At 39.0% G+C, this 26,585-nt stretch overlaps 1 protein-coding gene across 2 annotated transcripts in view; it reads left to right on the top strand.

Annotated features, from left to right (window-relative positions):
- Positions 1-14,898: 14,898 nt before the first annotated feature.
- LOC117559933 (complement C3-like) overlaps positions 14,899-26,585 on the top strand; it is a 48,264-nt gene continuing 36,577 nt past the window's right edge. The window contains exons 1-5 of one of the 2 annotated variants that reach the window (XM_034236660.1): positions 14,899-15,084; positions 16,991-17,186; positions 17,305-17,467; positions 19,844-19,932; positions 21,011-21,099. In XM_034236660.1, the coding sequence (XP_034092551.1) occupies positions 14,963-15,084; positions 16,991-17,186; positions 17,305-17,467; positions 19,844-19,932; positions 21,011-21,099 (659 nt within the window). In that variant the 5' untranslated portion in view covers positions 14,899-14,962. The remainder of the gene's footprint in view (positions 15,085-16,990; positions 17,187-17,304; positions 17,468-19,843; positions 19,933-21,010; positions 21,100-26,585) is intronic. The other variant, XM_034236661.1, reaches the window with a different exon arrangement.

Here is a 26,585-nt window from a genome sequence, read left to right as displayed (position 1 = left end):
ACTAATGAGTCAATGAAACTATGGGTTAACACAAGCTGTGATGTCATGTGATTTCTCAAATGTCCAATCACAGATGAGGGTGGAGCAATCTTCAAACAGGAAGCACCTCGTACTTCATATCGCAATATATTCCAGAAGTCTAAAATGCAAAAAATGTCCCACATTGGGCTAAATCACCCTACAGTAAGTAAAGAGGCTCTCGTCTGCTTTTGGAGTTTCCCCTTTCCTGTGGTGTGTTATATAGGTTTTGGTGCACGGAAATTAGAAGAACTGACTAAACTTCTTTACTCAAGTAAAAGTAAAGAAGTGGAAATGTACTTCAGTAAAAAGTACCCGTAACTAGCAGCTGTTATAAAGAGTACCTGACCTCCCTTTATATTAATTAGAACAATAATGTCATTGTTAGCTAATGAATGTTTCCATGCTGAACAACGGGCAACATGACAACGTTTCCATTGGTCCCTCTTCTCAGAAGAAGACCAGGGAAATGAATGGATACACGGATCGTGTTCAAATCAATAGGCACGCAATGACTCTAAAGAATAATGATCACGCATCAAACACACATTCAGACTAAAGGAACCAGCTGTTTGGGAAAATTAGAGAAGTAGAAAGTACAGGTATTTGAGTTCAACATAACATGTAAGAAGTAGAAAGTACAGGTATTTGTGTTCAACATGTAAGAAGTAGAAAGTACAGGTATTTGAGTTCAACATGTAAGAAGTAGAAAGTACAGGTATTTGAGTTCAACATGTAAGAAGTAGAAAGTACAGGTATTTGAGTTCAACATGTAAGAAGTAGAAAGTACAGGTATTTGTGTTCAACATGTAAGAAGTAGAAAGTACAGGTATTTGAGTTCAACATGTAAGAAGTAGAAAGTACAGGTATTTGTGTTCAACATGTAAGAAGTAGAAAGTACAGGTATTTGAGTTCAACATGTAAGAAGTAGAAAGTACAGGTATTTGTGTTCAACATGTAAGAAGTAGAAAGTACAGGTATTTGTGTTCAACATGTAAGAAGTAGAAAGTACAGGTATTTGAGTTCAACATGTAAGAAGTAGAAAGTACAGGTATTTGAGTTCAACATGTAAGAAGTAGAAAGTACAGGTATTTGTGTTCAACATGTAAGAGTAGAAAGTACAGGTATTTGTGTTCAACATGTAAGAAGTAGAAAGTACAGGTATTTGTGTTCAAATGTAAGAAGTAGAAAGTACAGGTATTTGTGTTCAACATGTAAGAAGTAGAAAGTACAGGTATTTGGGTTCAACATGTAAGAAGTAGAAAATACAGGTATTTGTGTTCAAAATGTAAGAAGTAGAAAGTACAGGTATTTGTGTTCAACATGTAAGAAGTAGAAAGTACAGGTATTTGTGTTCAAATGTAAGAAGTAGAAAGTACAGGTATTTGTGTTCAAAATGTAAGAAGTAGAAAGTACAGGTATTTGTGTTCAAAATGTAAGAAGTAGAAAGTACAGGTATTTGTGTTCAACATGTAAGAAGTAGAAAGTACAGGTATTTGTGTTCAACATGTAAGAAGTAGAAAGTACAGGTATTTGTGTTCAACATGTAAGAAGTAGAAAGTACAGGTATTTGTGTTCAACATGTAAGAAGTAGAAAGTACAGGTATTTGAGTTCAACATGTAAGAAGTAGAAAGTACAGGTATTTGAGTTCAACATGTAAGAAGTAGAAAGTACAGGTATTTGGGTTCAACATGTAAGAAGTAGAAAGTACAGGTATTTGGGTTCAACGTGTAAGAAGTAGAAAGTACAGGTATTTGTGTTCAAAGTGTAAGAAGTAGAAAGTACAGGTATTTGTGTTCAACATGTAAGAAGTAGAAAGTATAGATATTTGTGTTCAACATGTAAGAAGTAGAAAGTATAGATATTTGTGTTCAACATGTAAGAAGTAGAAAGTACAGGTATTTGAGTTCAACATGTAAGAAGTAGAAAGTACAGGTATTTGAGTTCAACATGTAAGAAGTAGAAAGTACAGGTATTTGTGTTCAACATGTAAGAAGTAGAAAGTACAGGTATTTGTGTTCAAAATGTAAGAAGTAGAAAGTACAGGTATTTGTGTTCAACATGTAAGAAGTAGAAAGTACAGGTATTTGAGTTCAAAATGTAAGAAGTAGAAAGTACAGGTATTTGTGTTCAACATGTAAGAAGTAGAAAGTACAGGTATTTGAGTTCAACATGTAAGAAGTAGAAAGTACAGGTATTTGTGTTCAACATGTAAGAAGTAGAAAGTACAGGTATTTGAGTTCAAAATGTAAGAAGTAGAAAGTACAGGTATTTGGGTTCAACATGTAAGAAGTAGAAAGTGCAGGTATTTGAGTTCAACATGTAAGAAGTAGAAAGTACAGGTATTTGGGTTCAACATGTAAGAAGTAGAAAGTACAGGTATTTGTGTTCAACATGTAAGAAGTAGAAAGTACAGGTATTTGAGTTCAACATGTAAGAAGTAGAAAGTACAGGTATTTGTGTTCAACATGTAAGAAGTAGAAAGTGCAGGTATTTGTGTTCAACATGTAAGAAGTAGAAAGTACAGGTATTTGTGTTCAACATGTAAGAAGTAGAAAGTACAGGTATTTGTGTTCAACATGTAAGAAGTAGAAAGTACAGGTATGTGGGTTCAACATGTAAGAAGTAGAAAGTACAGGTATTTGTGTTCAACATGTAAGAAGTAGAAAGTGCAGGTATTTGTGTTCAACATGTAAGAAGTAGAAAGTACAGGTATTTGTGTTCAACATGTAAGAAGTAGAAAGTACAGGTATTTGAGTTCAACATGTAAGAAGTAGAAAGTACAGGTATTTGGGTTCAACATGTAAGAAGTAGAAAGTACAGGTATTTGTGTTCAACATGTAAGAAGTAGAAAGTACAGGTATTTGAGTTCAACATGTAAGAAGTAGAAAGTACAGGTATTTGTGTTCAACATGTAAGAAGTAGAAAGTACAGGTATTTGAGTTCAAAATGTAAGAAGTAGAAAGTACAGGTATTTGGGTTCAACATGTAAGAAGTAGAAAGTGCAGGTATTTGTGTTCAACATGTAAGAAGTAAAAGTAAAGTCATCAGAAAAATAAGTACTCGAGTACAGTAACGAAGTATTTGTAATCCAGTACTTCCCACCTCTGGTGATGTCCGGCAGTATCTGCTCAGGTACCAAACTAACCCTCTCCTCGACCTTTCCCTGAACTTATATTTAGATATTCTTAACTTTTTTTCATTAACATCTGTGCTCCCCGTTTTATCTGACCGTGTCTCAGATCCCCTTTCAGTCCAGAACACAGACAGTCTGGATGTCTGACTGAAGGCAAAGGGCAATTATACCATGTCATGCATAGTCTTTTGTACTTCTTCCGGTCACTTCGCTTGAAATCATCAAAGCACCTGGGAAGAAAGAGATTTCATCTCCTCGCAGCGCCCTCGCTTCATTAAATCTGAAATGGAGAACAAGAGGTTTCTCATACAGATTACATCGAAATAATGACTTCTTTAAATTGCCTATCGCGCACATCAACTATCCAGAATGATTTGCACAGCGGCGGTTCACTTAGTTCTATCCGACCCACTGAAAGACTCGTTAATTGCATCTGTCTCTAATCTGACAATACTGCAGGATGTGTTCTTACCTATGGTTCTTACTATAACAATTGAGTTAGAAAGAGGGAGAGGTTTTGCATACAACTTTAAAATGTCTATAGGAGGAACTCACCTTTGTAACTTCTCATGTTTTCTGTCTTGCAACATTAAATCAAAGTGCTAGATGAAATTAAAACCTATACCAAATATAAAATACTACTTTTTTGTATTCACATCTCAAGAGTGAGACAGAATAACTTTTATGTTCTTGTCCCTGAAATGTTACTGCTATAATTCGCAGCCATATCTGCATTTTCTCTCGAATCGTACCAGCCTGTACTGAAACGCCAGTTCAACAAATCCCAGATATGTTGTGTTATCTAGCTTAACTAACACTAATATAAAATGTAATCCTGCTTAACTACAACACTGGTTATCAACTCTGTAAATCAACGCAGGGTTTCTCACTCCGGCTACGAGTGCGATCACATGACATTAGCAGAGTTAGCAGCATTAGCAGGTCCATGCTCTTTGATGTGACAATCGTACATTTCCCGTTTGTAGGATGAGTAAAGGTAATCTGATTCTGATTATGACTTTATATAGCCTTAAACTTCTTCGTAACTGTTGTTCTTGTTATGTTTGGACCTTCAGGGCCTTCATAAAAAAACATTTATATATATTAGGGCTGTCAAACGATTACAATTTTTAATCAGATTAATCACAGCTTAAAAATGAATTAATCATGATTAATCACCATTCGAACTATGTCCAAAATATGCCATTTCTTTATGTATATTGTTGTGGGAATGGAAAGATAAATGAAAGAAGGCGGATATATCCATTTAACATACAGTATGTATGTTTATTATAACATTGTTCTGTGTGTCAAAATGAAAGACAGCCCACACACCTATCAATTATCAAACTGTGGGGTCTTCATTATGTGTTGATTTCTATCAACACAGGGGGGGGGGGGGGGGGGGGGGGTGATCTAACGACCTTCTGGAAAAGCTTCACAAGTACGCAAATGCGCTTTGTGACACAAGTGACGGTAAGCATTTCAGATTGTTGCCGCGCATGCGTATCTGCGTACCAGTTATGTGCACCTACTACAGCAAAAGTATTCTCCGTCGCGACAACACCACGCCGTTATCTTGATTCTGATGGGCCAGAAGACATTATCAAAGATGTTCTATTGAGAAGACGATCACTACGTGACAAAAGTTTTCAAAACCGTTTCTGGTCTTCGGTATTTCCAGACAAGTGGCTACTGAAATCAATCTTACTAACTGCCGTCTGTGCAATTCTCGGCGCGAGTTGACGGACTTTATTTTGCTTACTTTAACATCATTTTTCATGGTGGGGCTAAGCCATTTCTTGGTATGGGTGTAGCCTACCCCAGCCATACCCTGGCGCTGCCATTGGTGGGATGTATGGGGCAGGCCATTTTGCACATGCGTTAAATGCGTTAAATATTTTAATGCAATTAATTCAAAAAATTCATTACCGCCGTTAACGCGATAATTTTGACAGCATTAATATATATATATTGCTTTAATACTGTTTCGAAGTTTCATCCATCTGACCTGGGTGTGTGCCTTTTTGCACACACCCAGGTCAGATGGATGAAAGAGTTTCTCTTTGCTCCTCTCCCCTAAAGCTTTTAATTTGAAGCAGCCGGACGACTCAAGTCTCTGCAGCCTCTTTCCATCCAAGTTGTTAAGTCACATCTGTCCAACAGCATGAATTACACCTGTCAAGAAGGTAAAAAAGGACGACAGAGGAACACTAACACATCTCACACTATAGATTTCTCCTTAACTATCCTGAGCGAGTAATACATTCAGAGCGGAGAGCAGAGATCTAACTAAAAATGATATGAGTGAAATTAAAGTCAGGATTACGTGATTAAAGGATCACACATTAATTACAGATGTATAGATCACATTTTTATATTCATTTCAAACATATCGTTCTGGCTCGTTTACTGAACTCTCTTGGGATTGGAAGATTGGAATCATTAACATATGTACACTTCAAATTCAAGCAAAAATAACTCCTCTTGATAATGCCATATGATGGATGGATAGTCCTCTCTTATTACCAACAGATGTTGGAAGACAGAACGTTCCAGGATTATGATACTCCAGTTTGTTGCTGTGCTTCTTATAGTTGTGTCCTTAGAAAATGTGCTCTCTCTTTTGGACTGACAACAAAAAACATTTTCACTTTCAAATCAAATCTTCCACTCCCATGTTTCTTTTCACATGGGAAGGCGATGAAACAATAGATGTTTTCATAAAACAGGTTTCTCCTTTCAAACGGGTTAGGGTTCGGTTATTTGTGGCCATTTGGGTGAAGAGCATTTCTGTGAGCACAACCTTGAAATATTAAAATCAATATGGTGAACCCCTAGCAAACAGTTGCTTGTTTACAGTATCCACAAGCTATGTAATGTAATGTACAATACACATTGAAAGAAGGTAATACAGAGGTCATATTCTGCTCATTTTCAGGTTCAGTTTCAGCAGAAAATTAATAGTTGTAAAGCTCTGCAAAAATATATATCATAGTTGCTCTAAGGATCAACTACAGGTGAGTGGTAGTACCAGCCCTTTATGTGTCCTTCTGATCATTTTAACTCCTCTATTAAGCCATATAAAGATAACTCATGGATGTCAGTTAAAGTAGGAGTAGCTCATTAGATGACAAAGGTAATAATTATTGTTCCTAAAAATCTACTCAGACATCGCCTATGGGACTTAACGCCACACCAAGAGACTACAGCGTGTTTTCCTCAAACTCATTTAAAGCACATTATTCTGAAGTGTCCTCATTTCACTTATAGCTGGTTCTCTTTTTATGTTTTCCTAGCCACCCCCCCCCCCCACACACACACACACACACACACGTTCTCACTCCCATCCCGTCACATATTGACGGACGGTCAGGGCCCCTCCCCGTCGCTATATTACGTACAGGGTACCCCTTGACCGTCAGGCTTCTACGGGCAGGGCGTCCCATAGACCTTCATTGACCACGTGATCAACAACAATGGCCGACCTTCGTGTTATTCTCGGTGAAAAATGCCTATTCTAAGGTTCATTTGGCCATTAAAATGCGTTTTGATGTCATTTTATGCGATTAATATGAGTTGTTATTTCTGATTATTTGTGCAGTAGATGTACATGATGTTTAGTTTGCTAGTTATGACGAAGATTACTTCATGAATGTGTACACATTCATGGTTGCTAACGTTTTTTTGGTGGAAATGTGTTTTTTCACAGCAAAGTCACCCTCTGTACTTGGACTTATTGGGAGAATCTAAAGACAAGAACATCCCAAATATTCATTTAGGTCTTTATTTTAGACCTTTAGTGTTGCCGTCTGTGAGGAAAATAAATGGAGCTCAGAGCCTCGTATTTTTAAAATCTTTTTTTCCTTCTAATTTGTTATTCTTTTCAAAATAACACACTGTTATTTACTCACCAATAACACACAATTATCCTTGCTTTTATTTATTGGTTTAATTCCATAATGTCGGGCTTTTTTGGCGTTCGTCAGGAACTGAATTTCAAAATAAAAATAACCTTAGTCTATGGGACGCCCTGCCCGTAGAAGCCTGACGGTCAAGGGGTACCCTACCCTGTACGTAATATAGCGACGGGGAGGAGCCCTGACCGTCCGTCAATATGTGACGGGATGGGAGTGAGAACGTGTTGCACACACACACACACACACATACCATGTATACATCACTTCAGGGGACATTACATTAACTTACATGCATTTCCTGGAGACTTATCCTAACCTTAACCATAACCAACACATGCCTAACCCTAACCCTTATCCTTAACCTTACCCTAACCCTAATCCTAAACCTAACCAAGTCTTCACCCTAAAATTAATGATCCCCTCATGGGGACCTCCAATTTGTCCCCATAAGGGAGGCGAGTCCCCACACGTGACTGTGTAAACAGATTTAGGTCCCCACAAGTATAGTAATGCTAGGCCACACACCACACACACACACACACACACACACACACACACACACACACACACACACCACACACACACACACACACACACACACACACACTCACACTAAAGACAAAACTACTGCTAAACTGCTTTTCATTTGAATAATGTCAGCGTACCTGCATAATTACCCGCATCACAGCCTGGGGATAATTATTTTTGCAAACATGGTTCAAAACACAAATTCCTCTTGCATCTCTTCCTCTTTTGAATATATGAGCGAATCCAATTTGAGGGGAGGTGCGACAATCGGAGCGCAGGCAGAAACTACAGACGGGGGTCACCGTGGTGACGAACAGAGATCCCCGCTATCAGGTAACACACAACAAGAAAAAAACATGGGAACAGCGGCAGCATTCACACGGTGGACGATGGGTACAGGATTAGTTCATGTCATGACTAATTGGCAATGAATGAATGTGATTCACGTGCACACACACACACTCACATACACACATATACCATGTATACATCACTTCAGGGGACATTACATTGACTTACATGCATTTCCTGGAGACTTATCCTAACCGTAACCATAACCAACACATGCCTAACCCTAACTCTAACCCTAACCAAGTCTTCACCCTAAAATGAATGATTCCCCTCATGGGGACCTCCATTTTGTCCCCATAAGGGAGGTGAGTCCCCACACGTGACTATGTAAACAGATTTAGGTCCCCACAAGTATAGTAATGCTAGGCCACACCAGTGGTTGCGTTAGACTTTTTCGTTGTCCGTCATTTTGACCTAATCTCATATTGATTTGTTAAACATATGCTTATTCAAATATTATTATTAATATATATGCTATGGTTTCTTGATGTGTTTGTCCAAGTTAAGGATCAGTTCAATGCAAATTAAAAAAAATATATATAAATCTATAAAATGTAAAACTTTTATAAAAAACATATTTCTTTCTTCGATTGCTGTTTTGACGAAGGCTAAGTAACTTTTGGCATGTGATATTATATATTTTCTGATATAGGTCGTTTATAACAGTAAAAACATAATTTTGGAATGTATCAGTGTTCTTTTGTTTTGATTGTTCATCAAATTCACGTTCCTATTACATTTTTATCGAACATTTATCTCAGCTCTATCTTTCAAGACTTTGACAACTGCCTTAACCTGTTTTTTCTTCTTGACCCTTCTGCACTAGTTTTTAGCATTGTGTGCAGACTTTGTTGTGTGTGTTTGTCTCATTTTTATTTTTTGTTTGTCCATGTCCTGTGTCCATGCTTTTCACTTTATTTTGCATTTTTGTCCCGTCTTATATGTTCCCATTCCTGACCTGCACCTTGTCGTGGTGAGTGGGCTTTAAACTAAGACGGGTCATACTGAATAGTTTGTGCACACATTTTTAACATGTGATCTTTCTTTCATGTAGGACGCTTGAGGGAAGTTGCAACGCCTCGGCCAATGTGATGTCTTCTCCACGTGAAAGAGATTGAAGGCATAACTTATAACTTGAGACAATTTTCCAAAAGTTATGACTTTTATTGGCTTAGGCAGTAATGGATTACATCTAACACGAATCAAGATCGTATAGAAAAAAAGGAAAGTGTAATCCTTAGTTACATAGGAAAATATGTAATCAGATTAGTTTTACTTTTTTTAATAATAGGGAAACTCAGGATTACAATCTTATTCAAAACCTAAAAAGAGCTGTTTGTTGTAAAATTATCAAATTGTATCTCTTCTCTGGAAGCGGTACTGTTCTGTAGGCTAATACTTTAATTGTGAATCTATACACCTACTGCCTGAATCTGCTTTATGGTATTATATTATACATTTAAGTATAAAAAAAAATCATATTAATATTTCTTCTCTCCTGTGTTTATTTGCATTGCATTTGATATTGAGGTAATCAAAAAGAAAAATAAAGTCATCACGTTACATTACTTTTATATCTTGATACTCACATTAAGTTACTGGCTGTGTTTTTGGCAAGTAGCCCTCCCAACCCTGTACATAAGTTATATCATTTTAATTACTGATACAGTTGTTGCACATCTTTAATTTATTTTCTAGTGTACTTAAATCATAAAATGATTCGAAACCTTTACTTTTCATATAATGCAAGATGTAACTTTCAATGTGGCTTGTGTATTTATCACATTTTCAATGTGAAATATATCTGATTAAATAAAGAGTAAAAGCACAATCTTAAATGTTGACATTTATCATTTGCCTATGCTTATTGTTAATGTAGTGGTGTTATAAACAAAATGTTGTCGTAAAGGAAATTAAGATGTTTTTTATTTGTTGACAAAAGATTTAAAGTTGATGCTCACAACATGTGGGAACATTTATGGAGAAAAATGTTTCTATTGTAAAACAAATATTTATCTGCATACTGAACAATTTCTAAACTCTCTAAAAGGTATTATCTTCTGTGATGTTACGACCCTGTAGGGATTGTGGGTATTGCACTTCATAATTACATTCTATGGTATGCTTATGACATATTTGATGCCAAAATACATGGGATTAGGGGAGACCTTCTTGTTGTTTGCATTGTCACTGATAAATGACAGGATAGTATTCATTGTCAAGATTTTGTGTTTTTAAACTTGGGACTCTTTTCAGACTGCTACGGCTTGGGAAAAGATTTGAGCCTTAATGTGTAATGTTTTCTGTATTGTATGGTAAGCTTATCCTTTCATTTGATAGTCCCATTTGGATGTGATAGCTAGCATTTTCAGTAAGCAGTAGACAAAAGAAGTAAAAATATGAATGTAATTTATTTTCAATATTTACATAAATACAGAATTATTTTAACAAATAAAATAACAAAAAACATCATAACAAATACAAAATAAAAGGTTTGACAGACAGCCATGCCCAGCATGGGCCTGGAGAGCTACAGAGTCCATTGGGGGAAGAGGGGGGGGTGGGATGTGGGGAAGAGGAAGAGCAGCCATGTTAACAGTGTTATGGCTACAGATGTAATATCTAACTCAACATTAGCCATGACAGTCTGGGCTTAGCAAGGGCCTTAGAATACATACTCTAAAGGCCAAATCCAAAAACAGTCATACTGACATTTTTAGCAGTTCACAGTCTTTGGAGGTGGTCTTTCAGGCAATTGGCTAGTGACTTAAAAAAAACATAATTTCCCCTAGGGGTGAAATTAACTCTATCTCGCAAAAAAAGCCCAGGACTGTCATGTCTAATGTTGGAGTGGTCAACAATGACACCATTTAGGCTATGAACAAAAGTAGCCATAACACTGTTAACAAACTTCCGGGCCTTGTCAATTTTGACAGGATTTGCACCAGCCCTCCACCGGCGCCTCTGGTTGATCTGGGAGAGCATGATCTTCATGCCAGGGTGCCGATGGTGAAGCTGGTGCAGGTCCTCCTTCATCTGGTTCAGCAACTGAACAGTGGGCACATCCCCCAAGTCATTGCCGCCACAGTGGATGAGGAGGACATCCGGGACAGCTCTTCCTCGCAGGGAGTAGGAAAAGAAAGGGAGGACACCTCTCCAGCGCAGTCCACCCCAACAGAACCAGCACACCCTCAGGTCGAGGCCAAGGTTGCTGCCGATGGTCTCTGTAGCTCTCTGGGCTCCACGCCGGACATAGCTGTCTCGATTATCCATACAGTCACTGGGAGGAAAATAAATGAGAGTAACAAATGCTTCAGATAATGAGGAATATCAAAGTAAGTATAAAGGGTTGCTCATTTTGTTCCTTTGACAATAACATACAAAATAACTATGAAATCACACCTGTATGGTTAAAAGTAACAAGAGAGCAAAACCTCAAAAAACAGATTAACAGCACACAGTTTATATATATATATTTATATACTGTGTGCTGTTTATCTATAATTGTGCACACATGTATATATATATATATATATATATATATATATATACATATATGTATAGTATGTTTGTGTGTAATGTCAACCATCTGAAGTCATGTAAAGTAAGCCAGGACCATCAACTTACAGGTTGTGCAGTTTGGCATGGAGGAGGTTGCCATCTTCTTTTTTCTTAATGCTGAAAGAAATAAAAATGGTTTAATCAATATAAAAGCACCTTTCTTTTTATACAGTCATATTTCATTAATTAAATGTAATTCACACAACACTGGCCATATCTCTTCTAGTTTACTAGTTACAAATGACATTTATATTTGAAAAACGGTGAAGCACTTAAAAATCAATTGTATAGTGTAGGTTCAAGAACATTTAAATCAAAAGGACAAGTTTTGTAAAGTTACAGGGTATCTTACCTTCAGAATATGCCGGGAACGAGGAGCAGTGACCGCAAGCTGTGTTGTTAGCATAGGTTGTTAGCTAAATACGGAGAGCATGTTAGCTTAGCTTCTTAGCCTGAGCTAGGTCTGGAACGTCACGCTCGTTGGCAGCAGGTCCCGCCCTGTCCCACCTCGGCTCCGCCTCTTTGCCCTTATTTGGAGAAGGCGGGAGTTAGACTCTGACGTCACTGTCGAGCCGTTAGTAGCCGACTCCACCTACTAAGGGCTTCACGGCAACTCTGCATAACGGCCCGTCTACACTACAGAAGTAAAAAAAGCTTGAAGCTGGGCGTGTCTGAAGCTTGACGATTTTTTGCCAGCAACGCGACCAACAACCAATCACATGAATCTCCCGCCCCCGACATACAAAGCAATAGCAATGTTAAAACGAAGTAAACTGGATATAAAATCACCAAACAGGCGAAAACCTACCAGTTTCACCCACTGTCTCTGCCACCTCCCTCCATGCCTCGCTCCTCCGGTTTGTATCCCGGTAAATAGTTCTGGTCGTAAAGAACCGGGTGATTTGCTACCGTAATTTCTCGTTTGGAATATGAGGAAATGAACTGCGGTCTGGCTCTCCCAGCTTGCACGCGGTTTGATTGGCTAGCGCTTGTACTGGCGGGATTTGCATAAACGGGATTTGATTGGCTGACGCCAGCTTCGAGCAAGCATCGAGCCTCAAAAGTTGAACATTGTTCAACTTTTGACGCCGATAGATGCTCGCGATGCTTGCAACGCCTTGCCATGCTACCCACAATGCAGTTCGGCGAAGTTTGAAAATATCCTACGTCACCCCATTCAAATGAATGGGCGAAGCGTTGAAAGCATTTTTTGACGCCTGTAGTGTAGACGGGCCGTAATCCTATGGGTGACGTCACGGACCCTACGTCCATTTATATATACAGTCTATGGTTTATCCACACCATCACAACTACTGGGCTTATTAAAAAAGCTTCGGACGATCAGCTGCCGTGACATTTTGCGATTGCTAAAGCCGGTTAAACAACGAGGTCAAAAACAAGACTAGACAAAAGCTACTTAATATGCACACACTCGCCACCAACTGGACAGGGGTGTGAATGACTAAATAACAGTTACAGACTACAGTAGATCGCCCTCAGTCGACCTGGCCACTAAGGAGGTAATATAATGTGGGCCGCTGGTGGACATTTTGGCGCTGTTACGAGTTGTGTTCTAATCTGTCAAAATGACGGACTGCTTTCAGATTTTTCCGTCATTGTTAGAAAAAATCCGTCATTGACGGAAAATATTCGGTTAACGCGACCTCTGGGCCACACACACACACACACACACACACACACACACACGTGCGTACGCACACAAATGTAAAGTAAAAGTCCTGCATTCAAAATGTTACTCAAGTAAAAGTACAAAAGTATGAGAATTCCAATATACTGTAAGTACCAAAAGTAAAAGTAGTCATTGTGCGGATTGGTCCATTTCAGAATAATATATATCCCTTTCATGCATGAATTATGAAAGCCTCAGTCAGGATTTGTTTACCAAGTGTTATTATTGCTCTTGGGGCGTGAAAAACAAGATTTGAACTTTTTTTTTTTAATCTAGTTTTTTCAAAGAGATTTTTACATGTCCACTCAGGTGGACAGTATGCGTTCAGGGTTTGAACTGAAGAGATGTACATTTTGAATAATAACATAAGTATATTGATTTACGGCCCAAAAAGATATTGCAGATGAAGTATTTTCAAGAATAACCAGGGCCAGGGGCCAATTTGAGGCCCCACGCACAGTTATTTGATGAGTGCTAGTGGAGCCTCGCAGCGGCGAAACCGTGCAGCGCCACCCTAATTGCGCCACATAAGCGCATAGGTGCGCCTCAGATGAGGCCCCCCTCCGCTAGGTGTGGCCCCCTCCACAAGGTGAGGCCCCACACAGTCTGCATGATCTGCCTGTAGGGAGGGACGGCCCTGGGAACAACAGCAGCAGTACCAGTATGAATTGTAGTTGAAAAATAGCCAGTGATGCATGACGTCCACTGTAGTGGACAGGTGGTTAATCATGATTTTGTGCAAACATAGCTGATAGAGGTGTTATAGTGCTTTATCTTGTTATGCACAATGTTGTTGATTATTCTCTCAGAACCAGCTAAATACATGGGTCTGGGGTAGAGATCTTCAGAATTGGTTTGGCAACTGCTGTGTCAACTCGTGGCTCAGCACGTCTTGTGAATTCTCCGGCCAAAGCTCCAAATAAACCATCAGTGTTTGCCATCAAAGTTCCTGCTCTCCTCGTGTCTCTCTGAGTGATGCAATGGAGACAGGCTCCATTGCTTCAGAAGTTTTGATCACAGTATGGGGCTTATCAAGAATGAATGGAAGACTGAAGACTTAATGTCAAATTGTAGAGAGATAAGCTTACTCTACTATAGCAGTTGTAGACAGAATCATTTACTTTTCTTACTTTCCTGTTAGGTGTAAACTCATAAGATATGTGAGACCAAACAATGGTGTCTAACTTTTAAAGGTCAAAAACAACAATTGAAACCAACTTTGAATTTTTGATAGGCTGTAAATCTGGCCAACTGATAAATGTCAAATGAAAAATGTGCCCTTTTAATGAATGTGATTTAAAATGTGTATAAGTCCTTTTGGATTGAATCCAATAAGCACAAACCCTCTCCCTCCAACATGATGGACAAACCCTCTGGCAGCTTTCTTTCTTTTTCCTCTAACATTGACTGTTGGCAGACTGAATGCTACAGTACTGTATAATAATTAAACATTAGTAACATTTCCCAAACAAGAAAAGAAGAACAAGTTGTCACATTTAGAAAGAAACATAAATGCAGAATAGTTATTTGGTAGCAATTTTGAACTGGTCATTCAACTTTATGCTCCAAAGTTAGTCAAACATGTTAACCCCTTATTGATTTTCTACTGTTTATCTTTTTCCTCAAAGTGGACCTCATGTTTATCAGTTTCTCAACTGCTGCTGGGAAATGGTGTGTATGTGGTTGTGTTTGTACGTGTGTACAGAAAGACTACGTGAGGTGAGGTGGCAGTGGGGCAGTGAGAGGATAAAAGGAGGATGCTGCACCACTTCACTGACAGCGGATCAGGATCAGGTAGGAGGATGAGGAAGACTCTGCTGTGGCTGCTGGCCTCTCTGGCCTTCGTCTTCCTGACTTCTCGTGCTGATGGAGCTCCATTGTAAGTAGACATGTCGTACCTTTACTAACTTCAGCTCTGCTGGAATAATTTCTCAGAAAACAACGATATATTTTGTTTTGTTTTTGGTGATCTTCCTGGTATACACATTGTTATTGGTTAAACTGTAATGGGAGCAACTATTGGTGGTCGCTACATTCATATTATTCAAAAAGCTTTTGGATTTACCTTAACTTGTATCTTTCATAATGAGGAGCTACAGTCCACTCTGTGTTACAAAATGCAAGGTCATGTGGTGTTTCAAATGATGCCAATAAGTTGGCCTCATTTTTTGTTTAGAGTTTGCAAAATGCCACAGAGCAAGGGTCTAGAGCAGGGGTCGGCAACCTTTTTGATATGAAGTAGCATTCAACATTTTTTATGTTTTGATCAACGTGCCGACGATCGTGAATTGACAACGGGGGGGGGGGGGTGATAAGCTCAACGCTCGTGAACTGTAAACACGAGGGCGGGAAGCAGTGTGTGGACCTCTTTCTTTCAGCGCAACTTACATGATGCCGTTTAAACAAATTTAAATAATTGGTTCAAACGGCATAATAATAATGCCAGATGCCACAGATGGCCAGTCCGCCCCTTTGTAGCATATTATTTTGTTGAGAGATGAGCAAATCGCCACTGGGCTTTCAACTAAAGACACAGCCACGCAAAAATTGCGGCATTTGTACAGCTCCTTATGGGTACTGCAATTTGTTAAGTGCCGGCGCGGCAGCAGTGCTTTCCTTCGTGGTGAAACTATCAGCACTGCACCACGGGAAAGCGGCAGAAAGTCACCTGGAGTTAAAGAGAGCGCGGCTGCGTTGCGTGCATGGCTTCCTTCTGTAACGGGGAGACGCGCTCTGGCGGCGGTCTCGTTCAGGATCCGAAAATACAATTTAAATATTTTGCACACTGATTCCACTTATTCCTAGTGTGCCACTGGTTATGGTGCCGCGTGCCAATTGTGGCATACGTGCCAGGGGGTGCCGACCCCTGGTCTAGAGATGTGATAAAATATTGTGTTGATCCAGTGCTGGATCTTTGTCAATGTAATCAATAGATTACTCATTGTGTGTGCAATCCATGCACATACACAAAACTCATGAACCTCTGGACCGTAGAGGAGCAGAATTACAAAGAAGCAAAAATACTTGGAAATACTTAAGTACCTCAAAATAAGTACAGTACTTGAGTAAATCTACTTAGTTACTATCACCACTGCAGGTATGTTATGTGTGCTAGCAGCCCATAATCCACACTATACATCAAATGAATCAATGTGAATTCTGTTTAGTTTGTCCACTAAAAAAGAACAAAAATAACCTATAAAAATACTGTTAAAGAACCGGATCGATAAGCAGTATTTGTAATTGTTTCAATTAGGCCTCATTATTTCACAGTGGCACAGAATCATCTGCCAATACAATCACTTTCGTTCATGTTCAATCCATAATAAAATATAAAATTATAGTTGGATCTTTTTGTCTCGTTATTAATAGCAGAGAAAATGTAATGTTTTTACAACTATATACAATTAATTCTACCAATCTCTGTGGGAACCGGATAAGGGGGGTCGCTCGAAAATATTTGCAATTACACAAGGGGGGCCTGACTGAAAAAGGTCGGAAACCACTGCAGTATCCCATATATTTATTTGTATGCTCACTATTTCCAAAACACATGAATAACGTTACTATTTGAAACACTTCAAACCCGTCCTGTGAATGGAAATAAACCATGGAGGCATTATTAATTCAAGGTGAGTAATTCATTTAAAAAAGGTTGTTTTGTGTGTGAACTGAAGTAATATTGTTGAACTCTTTTTTTTCAGTACATCCAAAACAGCATGTGGTTCTTTCTGCTCGGTGACATCACATTAATATATATCTTCTTTTCCGCCCCCGCTTTGCAGGGAGGTGATGTCTGCCCCCAACTTGTTGAGTGTAGGCACAGCAGAAAATATTTTTGTGGAGTGTCAGGACTGCACAGGTGCAGACAAAAGGGTGGACATCAATGTGTGGAACCATCCAACCAAAAACCAAAGGCTGGCAACTGCATCTGTGACGCTTACCAGTAGAGATAACTTCCAGGCGCTGGTACAGATAATGGTAAATGATGCGGTATAACTCGGTTGCATTTTCCAAGATGATCTATTAATTAAAAAATGCACATCATGTACACACCCTGCTCCTAATGCACTGTTTGTATGTCTTCATAATGATTCAGATCCCTACTGGAGTCTTCAGTAAGGATCCCAGCATTAAGCATTATGTGTATCTGCAAGCTCAGTTCCCTGACCGACTGCTTGAGAAGGTTGTCCTGGTCTCCTTTCAGTCTGGGTATAACTTCATCCAAACTGACAAGACCCTCTACACCCCCAACAGCAAAGGTGAGTGTATTCATTAATCAATAAATCAAGCAATATTTATCCATAAAGCCCCATATCACAAATTACAAATGTTCCAACAGGGACTGATTAGGAAAATAACTCTCAATTAATCAGTGAAAAAATAAAACGATATGACTTTAAGGTCACCTATTGTGCAAAATCCACTTTTATATGTATTTTATATATAAATATGTGTCCCCTTCAGAAAGTTTCAGTAATAAAGATTTGCTCTCTTTTTGTCCTGATCCAGCATAAAAACCGTTTTTTTTAAGGGCACTTTTTGACGTCATAATGTATTTTTATGCTTGTGTAACCATTAGCCAATCACCAACCAAGGTAACCCCCCCCACCTTATCACCTGAATCTCCTCCTAGAGCACCATTGTGTTCTTTTTAACCAAATATCTCTCAGAGGGGCGTGGGGAGGGGCTCCTTATTTTCATCTAAAGTAACAGACAGAGAATCAGCACTTTTGAAACAGGGCTGAAACAGAGGGGATTATGGGATGCTGCAATGATCTGTTTGGTATTTCGAGCCAAACACTTCAGAGACAAGTTTTATATACCCAGTGGCGAGCCGTCAGGCCCTCTAGACCCTCTCTGAGGGCCTAAGATGTTCTACAAAATAATATTTTAAAATATATATATTTTTAGTTATATTTTTCATTAGTTTTACCAAAATAACTTGATTTAATTGTATTTAAAATAACATTTCCAAATAAATAAATCCTTCGAATCTGCCTATTCAGTTTCTGTTTGAATGTGAAGGGTTAAATGAAAGAAGCTCCTTTAGCCGAGTTACTGTGAAGATAGGAGCTGTTGGTGGTCCTGCTGTAAATGGGCCCGCTACAGTAACTGAACGAGAGAGTAATGTCAAATGACAGTAGGCTACAATTGACCAATCATATCTTCCCTCTAAATGGGCTGTGAAGCTTTTCTTGTTTCCATAGCAACAGCAAATTCCTGTCAACAGTGTAAACTCGCCTTCAAAATAAAAGCATGCCAAATTACACTTAAGACATACAACTGCAACGAAAGTAACAAACACAATGCAATATCCTTTTCAATTTCAAAGAACACAAATTGGGTTATTTACAGGTGTCGTTTTGTGTGGTAGAGGGTCGCTTTCATTGATGCGTTTTGCACCCCGGGCCGTTGTTTTGATATTCCGCTGAAGTATACGCTGTGACATAATAACTTTTCGAGCGAAGGGTTTGGGGTCAGAGGGCCTAGGTATAAAAGTCACGGCTCACCACAGCTGAGACCTCTAATGTATTGTTGGAAAAGAGTATAATAGGGGACCTTTAAAACATAGTAGCAGCGGACTTCAATTAGGACAACTGCAACAGGTTCAACCACAATAGTGTAGATACAATGATTGAATGTGGCTTTTTGCAAGACGAAAGAGTGCGAAAAATGTGGAGTTGCCAAGTTATTATTTATTGGAGATTAGTGCATAAAGACAGAGAGGCAGTGGAAAAGAGAGGCAGTCTAATGGCGCGTTTCCACTACACGGCCTCGCTCGGCCTCCCTCGGTATGGCTAGGCCTCGTTAGGCCTTGTTAGGACCGGCTCACTTTATAGCGCGTTTCTATTACAGTTTAGGAACTGGGGTAGTAACTATAGTAACGCAGTGTTGGCGGAGCCGTGACGTCATCTTCAATGAGAACCCCAGAAAAATAACACGTTAGCTGTTAGCCCTCAGAGCTCACTGCTCCTCATATCTGTTCAGAAAACTAGATACAAGTTAAACAAGTACAAACCACAGACTGCCTGTGTCATGGCGAATACAGTCGCTGGTTTATTTATGTCTGTATAGGCCGTTGTTGTGAGTGTGGACGGTCGGAGCATACACTGCGTTAGCTTAGCCGATCTCCATTAGACAACACGCATTTTAAAAGGTTTTTCGCCTACTGTCTGTCTGCAGACTTGTCAAAGCATTAATTCATGGTTTTTACTAACCGGTATCAGTATGTTGTTACTTCGGCATCATTTTGAAACGTATTACAATTAAATCACGGTCAAATATGTTCATTTTGTTGTAGTTGTAGCCCCCTTGCCAGCGATTCTCTCTCTAGTTTAGCATACTCAGCCCGACTCAGCCTGGTTGTTCCTGGCTCTAGAACCACGATTTTATGGGGCCAGAAAAACTGTGAATTAGGACCCGCTAGCCGGTACTAGGCCAAGTGGAAACGCAACCAAAAACGGGCCGCTGACGTCACAGCTCTCCACGCTGCAGTGGAAACGCGCCATAAGCCTATAGCACTATGACTAGGGGCTGGTCCAAAGTAAGTCTAACCCTAACCCTAACCCTAGCCAGCCCCAACTATAAGCTTTATCAAAAAGTAAAGTCTTAAGTCCACTCTTTTTCGATGTCAGTTCATTACAGGATGTTTGCTGTTACTCCCCGTATGGAGCCCGTGGAGAAGGGTGACAACAACCGAGAGGATATTGACATTGAGATTGTGGTATTGTTTTCCAATTTTTGATAAGCACATATACCAAGGCTCTTTGTATTACAAATTCTTAATTCCCCGGAAATGATCAAAATAAAAATAAAAACACAGCCAACCTTGTGAGTTGTTGGGATGTGTTACTTTAGGAACACCTGTCCTATCACTTGCTTCCCTCTAGTGCAGGGGTCTCCAACTTTTTTAGGATGAGAGCTACTTTCAAAAAATAAAACAAGTCGTGAGCTACTTTTACTCCTCTTTTTTTTGTTTTGTTTTTTGCTTTTGCAGTGTATATATTTAGCACATTTTAACATTATGCTTACCTTTAACCCTTCTGAGCTGTTTTGGGTCTTGTTCTGCCTTTCTACAAATATTTGTTCAGGACAATGGTGTTAACAAATCCAAGAAAATGTGTAGTCTGCTAAAAGTGCACCAGATTGATGTATTTAACTTCAACATTTAAAAACAAAATTGTCCCGGGGGAGCATGCCCCCGGACCCCCCTAGTGTATGTGAGGTCCACCCCCAAATACAGCAGGTTCACATGGATAGGATACTAGATAAGTTTGCCAGGCATGCCTAGAATTCGCTATGATTGAGGTTTCGTTCATGTATAGCATAGATTATTTTAATTTGATTTCCCTTTTTTTTTTGTGTATTTTTTACATTTTGGATTTGCTTGGCGAGCTATTGAGGGCTCGCGAGCTACCGGTAGCTTGAGATCAACGTGTTGGAGACCCCTGCTCTAGTGGTTGATTTGCTTATTAAACAGCCACTTCCTTAAATTGTAGATAGATATATTTAAGGAGTAGCTGAAATTGAAAAAAGTCTCAATGGAGACAATGACCAAGCACATGGAGACATGCATTAAATAGGGCGAAGCCTGCGAGCTAGTTCAGACAGTCAACTCGAGCACCAATGATACATTAACACGTGACGCACCTCGTCCCTCTTACAACCAACCAAACACATTCTCCTACATCTGCCGCCCTATTTAAGCCGCCAGATCTGCCTGCCTCTGCCTCGCTAATGCTGCTGCTGATGTGTTCACGTGCTGCTGCTCACCTGTTTTTTTATATATTGTTATTTTTTAGACCCCTGAAGGCATCATTTTACCACTTGATCGAGTCTCTTTGAAATCAGGGATCCACTCTGGAAAATACCAACTCGATGAAATTGTCAGGTTAGTAGTTTATCTTGTTTATGTTGGGTTCTCTACAATGAATTTCCATGTTGCAAATGTAGTGTTTGAAAAATAACTAACCAAAATATATTGTAAGAAAGACTTCCAAGATGATGAATGTAAGGGAAAAACACTGGATCAGAACGACATAAACTGAAAATATAGGGTTGTGAGTATGACTATTTGTTATGTCAACAGAAGAAGTGGATGTTGAGTTTTACTTTCTGCAAGGCCGGCCCTGACCAATTTGCTGCCCTCGGCAAGATTTTAGTAAATAAATGAACAAACTTTTCAAAAGGTCAAAATATTTGTATTATAAATCCTGTTTTGATTGGTCTTATCTAATATTGTGCTATTTTGAAATACAGGATTAGTGATTTTCATGATCTGTAAGCTGTAATAATCACAATTAAAACTTAACTTTGTTAGTTTGACATGGTGATGGCTAATTACCGTCAGGTAGTTTGTTTTTTTGTCACGGCAGGTCAAGTGTCAGTTCAGAAAATCCCTCTGTCCCCCGGGGCACTTCAATTTACCTGATTGGGGGGGGAGCCATAGTTTATGGGCGCTGTACGCAATGTAGAGGCGTAGTTCTGTTAAGATAAGATAATAAGATGTACTTCATTGATCCCAAACTAGGAGATTTGAATATTCAAAGAGGCTATCTTAATATCCATAGTCCCTATCCAGGTGTGAATTAGAATCAGCCGAATATAGTTTTGTTGTTTTTTTCCCCAGTCTCTGTTATATATAAATACTGATAAACCAACAAGTTTGGATTTCAAATTATACATAATGTGCCTACATGATGAGACAGACTAACAGGATAAACTAGATTGCAAAAAGAGCCATCTTTGCTTTGAAGGCTAAATCTACTATAGAGATCATGCAATTTAAACTTTTACATTTCACATCTGAATGTACTAAAGTAGCATATTCACTTTCTGGCTGAAATGATTAAGGATTGATAGCACAGTCTTCTTGTAGTCATTATATTTTCATCTCACAATAGTTAATTTATTCATTTCTTTATCTATTACAATCCAAACGTTACTGTAATTGTAAATGGACAGATTCAATAGGCCAACTTTTTTTCCCTATGAACTGTACAGTAAAACTAATTAGCGGAAAAATACACAATACTAATACTTTTACTTCCTACTATGGTACTAACCTGAACACGTTTCATTTTAGACCTTTAAAGTGTTTCTGTGGTGACTGCTCTCTGTAGGGCCCTAATAATTATTTTCAGCAGCACATTTTTTTCATTTTCATTCTAATAATGTTTTAAAGAAACGTTTTAATCTGATGTTCAAATAACCTTTTTAGGATGTTTATTATTTCAAATAATGTTCCTATAAGGTTTAAGGTTAACTAAGACATAACGTTTTAACTGCAACATTCAGAGGATGTTTTTTGGATGTTGTTGGGGTAACACATTAAAGATGTTCTTTATAAAACGTTCCCTCAATGTTACATGATAACTAATGAAGAACATTCTCCAAGCAACATTCTGAAAATGTTTTCAGGATGTTATTCTTTTTTTATAAAACGTTCCTGTGATGGCAAATATTAACACGATAATGGTCAACGTCAGATTTATTTCTAGAGCGCTTTAAAAAACAAACTTGTTGCTTTTGTTTGAAAAGGATGTTTTAAAAAAAATATGATGTCACCATATTTTCCGTGTGGTTCCCAGAATGTTCTGAAAGGTAGGATAACGTTCTTTAAAAACATTTTTGAAATGTTTGGTGATAAACTTCTTAAGATGTTTTTGATAACATTGTTAGAACATTATGCTCTACTGTTCTTAAAACGTTTTCTGCGGGACATTTTAGTTTGGTTCCCAGAATGTTCTTCTGAAAGGTAGGATTCGACGGGTGGCGCAGTGGTCTGTGCATCTGATCATCAGATCAAGGGGGGCGTTGGGGAACTCTAGTTCGAAACCCGCTCCTGCCGCCACTGCGTCAGGCCGTTGTGTCCTTAGGCAAGACACTTCACCCGGATTTGCTCCTGTGGGTAATGTCCACAGTACATGTATGATATCAATGTGTACTTGTAAAAGCGCCTCGATGACTTTGAGGCGTGAAGATGGACGGTGTGGCGCAGTGCGCTGTGCAATGATAATCAGATCAAGGGGTGAAACCCGCCGCTGCTGCGTCTGTAAAGCCGGTGTGTCCTTGGGCAAGACACTTCACCTGAACTTGCTCCTGTGGGTATTGTCCACAGTGACCATTGCATGTATAAAAAATATGTGTAATGTGTATTTGTAAAGCGCTTTGAGCATCTGGAAAAGCGCTATAATAAATGTAAGGAATTATTAACGTTCTCTAAAAACATTCTTAATATTTTTGGATTAAAAATTGATTAAAACGTCCCGCTGAAAACGTTTTAAGAATAGTAGGGCATAATGTTCGAACAATGTTATCAAAAACATTTGAAGAATGTCATCACAAAATATTTTAAGAATGTTTTTAGAAAACGTTATCCGACCTTTCAGAAGAACATTCTGGGAACCAAAAGAAAACTTCCCGCTGAAAACATTCCTAGAACAGTGAATGTAACATTCTCAGAATGTTTTTAGAACCAAAAATGTCTAGCAGGGTTGTGTTAGAAATTAAAATCAATGTTTTGATAGCATAATGTACCTTAAACATACCGTCAGTTTAAATGCTGTTTTATACTGAAAAACCAGAAGTTCTTGTGCACAACCAGTTGTTAAGCTTTATCCTGAAAATCCGTCATCTCTGGTTAGCATGAGGCTAATATACCATTTACCAGAGGTGTGGACTCGAGTCACATGACTTGGACTCGAGTCAGACTCGAGTCACATGACTTGGACTCGAGTCAGACTCGAGTCACACATTTTATGACTTGAGACTCGACTTGACAACATCACAAAAGACTTGCGACTCGACTTGGACTTGAACACCAATGACTCGGGACTTGACTTGGACTTGAGCCTTCTGACTTGAGGTGACTTGCTACTTTAATTCAGAGGTCTCCAACACGCCGATCGCGAGCTACCGCTAGAAGAGCAGACTCCCGTCGGGGAAAGCAGAATCTTCAGCCGCTCCTACTCTTGCTGAGAATCCTTGCAGGCAGGGGCGGGTCTTTATTTAGCTGGGCCACCATGCGGCCAATCATATGCGAGGACACACTAGGATCATACCATTATGTGAAAGAAGGGTGGGGGCACAGCATGTGCAGAGCGACGGGGAGACGGGGAGCCGGATTTAAATGCAAGCGCGTCGGAAAAAGTCAAGAAATGAGCGAAAACCGAAAAAAGAAGCAGCATCTGGCTGCTTTTCAATGATATTGGAGAAAGCAAAGCTGAGTGCAGGATTTGTAAAATGAAAATAACCTTCAGAGCAGGGTAAACACTCAGGATTTATTGTCAGAGGTGGGAGAAGTTCAGACAATTTAAAAAAAGTTACAATCAGGGTTCCCGCGGGGTCTTAACAAGTCTTAAAAAGTCTTAAATTTGATAATCAGAATTGAAGGCCTTAAAAAGGTCTTAAATATGATTCAGAAGGTCTTAAAAATTATCGGATTTGAAAGGTACTTCTATGTTGCGATAGCGTCTAAATGTGTTTTGGGGGAAATGTCCGGGCTGCAAAGTAACCAGTACGGTAATAGCCTTCCAGTTCCCCCCAACAATTTGTATTGAATTAAATCAACATGGAACCAGTAATCACTAACTTTGTTTCCCCCGGCCCCTTGTTGGAGAACACCCAGCTAGTAACCTAGCAACCAAGCTTCAGCTCATGTAGCCTATCTTCGAATCTACTTACAAATAAATATGGGGAAGTGTAAGTTCAACCGTATTTGGTTGGAAAACATCTAATTTAGTGCTTGGTTGAAACCAGTGGAGGGAACGTGTTTGAAGCCCGCTGCACCTTTTGCAAAATAAATTAGTGTTTGTTTTGCTAGTGGAGCGTTAGCTAGTGCAGCGTTAGCTAGTGCAGCAGCAGCTAATGCAGCGTTAGCTAGTGCAGCAGCAGCTAATGCAGCAGCTCCCGCAACAACACCGGGGGACCTCCGGGCTAAGTTTGGGTCTACGTCAACCCTAAAAGCGGAGGTGCTGTAGACGCTAAATACCGTAGCTAAACACCAATCATACAACAGCAACGGTGAAATAGTGTAGCCAAGGCAGCAGAGCTCTGAATATAGCTCTTGTCACTCTCTCTCAGACACACACACACACACACACACACACACACACACACACACACACACACACACACACACACACACACACACACACACACACACACACACACACACACACACACACACACACACACACACCTACACACACACACACACACACACACACACACACACACACACTAGGGCTGCTCGATTATGGCAATAATCAAGATTATGTTGGTCAATAATTAATATCACGATTATTAAATATGATTATTCATTGACTTTGAAAACATCCATTTATTGAACTTTAAAAACAGATAATAATTTGAACAGTATCTTTTTAACTGTTGATTACCCTGAACGTATAATTCAACTGAAAAACCAATACAAAAATTAATTAAATAAATGATACATTACTAAAAAATTAATTAGATCAAATATGTTGTAGTGCACTGTCACAACCTAGCAAAGCAAAATAATCGTTTTTTACGATTATGTTGTTTTCGTAATTGTGGCAGGCCAAAATCGTAATTGCGATTAAAATATGATTAATTGCACAGCCCTAACACACACACACACACACACACACACACACACACACACACACACACACACACACACACTCAAGCACACACAGACGCACACACATACACACACTTTTTGTCTAACACAGTTCTGTACTGTTACGCTGTTGTGTTCAGTCACTGTTCTTATGTTGAACATGAATACATTTACTTTGTAAGTGATTATGGGACGTATTTCTTCTTTATATACATTTTCCTTCATACTTTATTGCCGTTAAATAGGTCTTAAATTATATTCAAAGTGGTCTTAAAAAGGTGTTTGAGTTGGCGAAACCTGCAGGAACCCTGTACAATAAAAAGTCCTGCATTCAAAATGTTACAAGTAAAAGTACAAAAGTATTAGCATCAAAATATACTTAAAGTACCACCTGCAGAGGGATCTAGATTCAGGTGTTCTTTTCCCCATAGAGACCGCCTCGCTGCACATTATCCCTTGCATAAAGATAGATTGTGGGTCCCTTATAACATGTTGTACACAGTAGAAATAAACATTCTGGTTACCTCAACATCAGGGATCTTATCCATTAAACTCCTTCTGAATCAAACCGTCACGGTAGCCTTACCTTACTGATCCCTCTTAAATTAGAAAAAAACACGTTACTTTACCAGCAGAGAGAAAATGGATTATTAAATTATTAATGTGACTAATAAAGAGCAATTTGATTATTAAGTATTATTCTGTTGATCGATGTCATTACATTTGGTGAAAAACACATAATGACTTGTTTATGACTCGTTTTGTCAAAG

Source organism: Gymnodraco acuticeps, unplaced genomic scaffold, assembly GCF_902827175.1.
Source record: "Gymnodraco acuticeps unplaced genomic scaffold, fGymAcu1.1, whole genome shotgun sequence".
Classification (NCBI taxonomy): domain Eukaryota; kingdom Metazoa; phylum Chordata; class Actinopteri; order Perciformes; family Bathydraconidae; genus Gymnodraco; species Gymnodraco acuticeps.
This window is presented reverse-complemented; position numbering and strand designations above follow the sequence as displayed.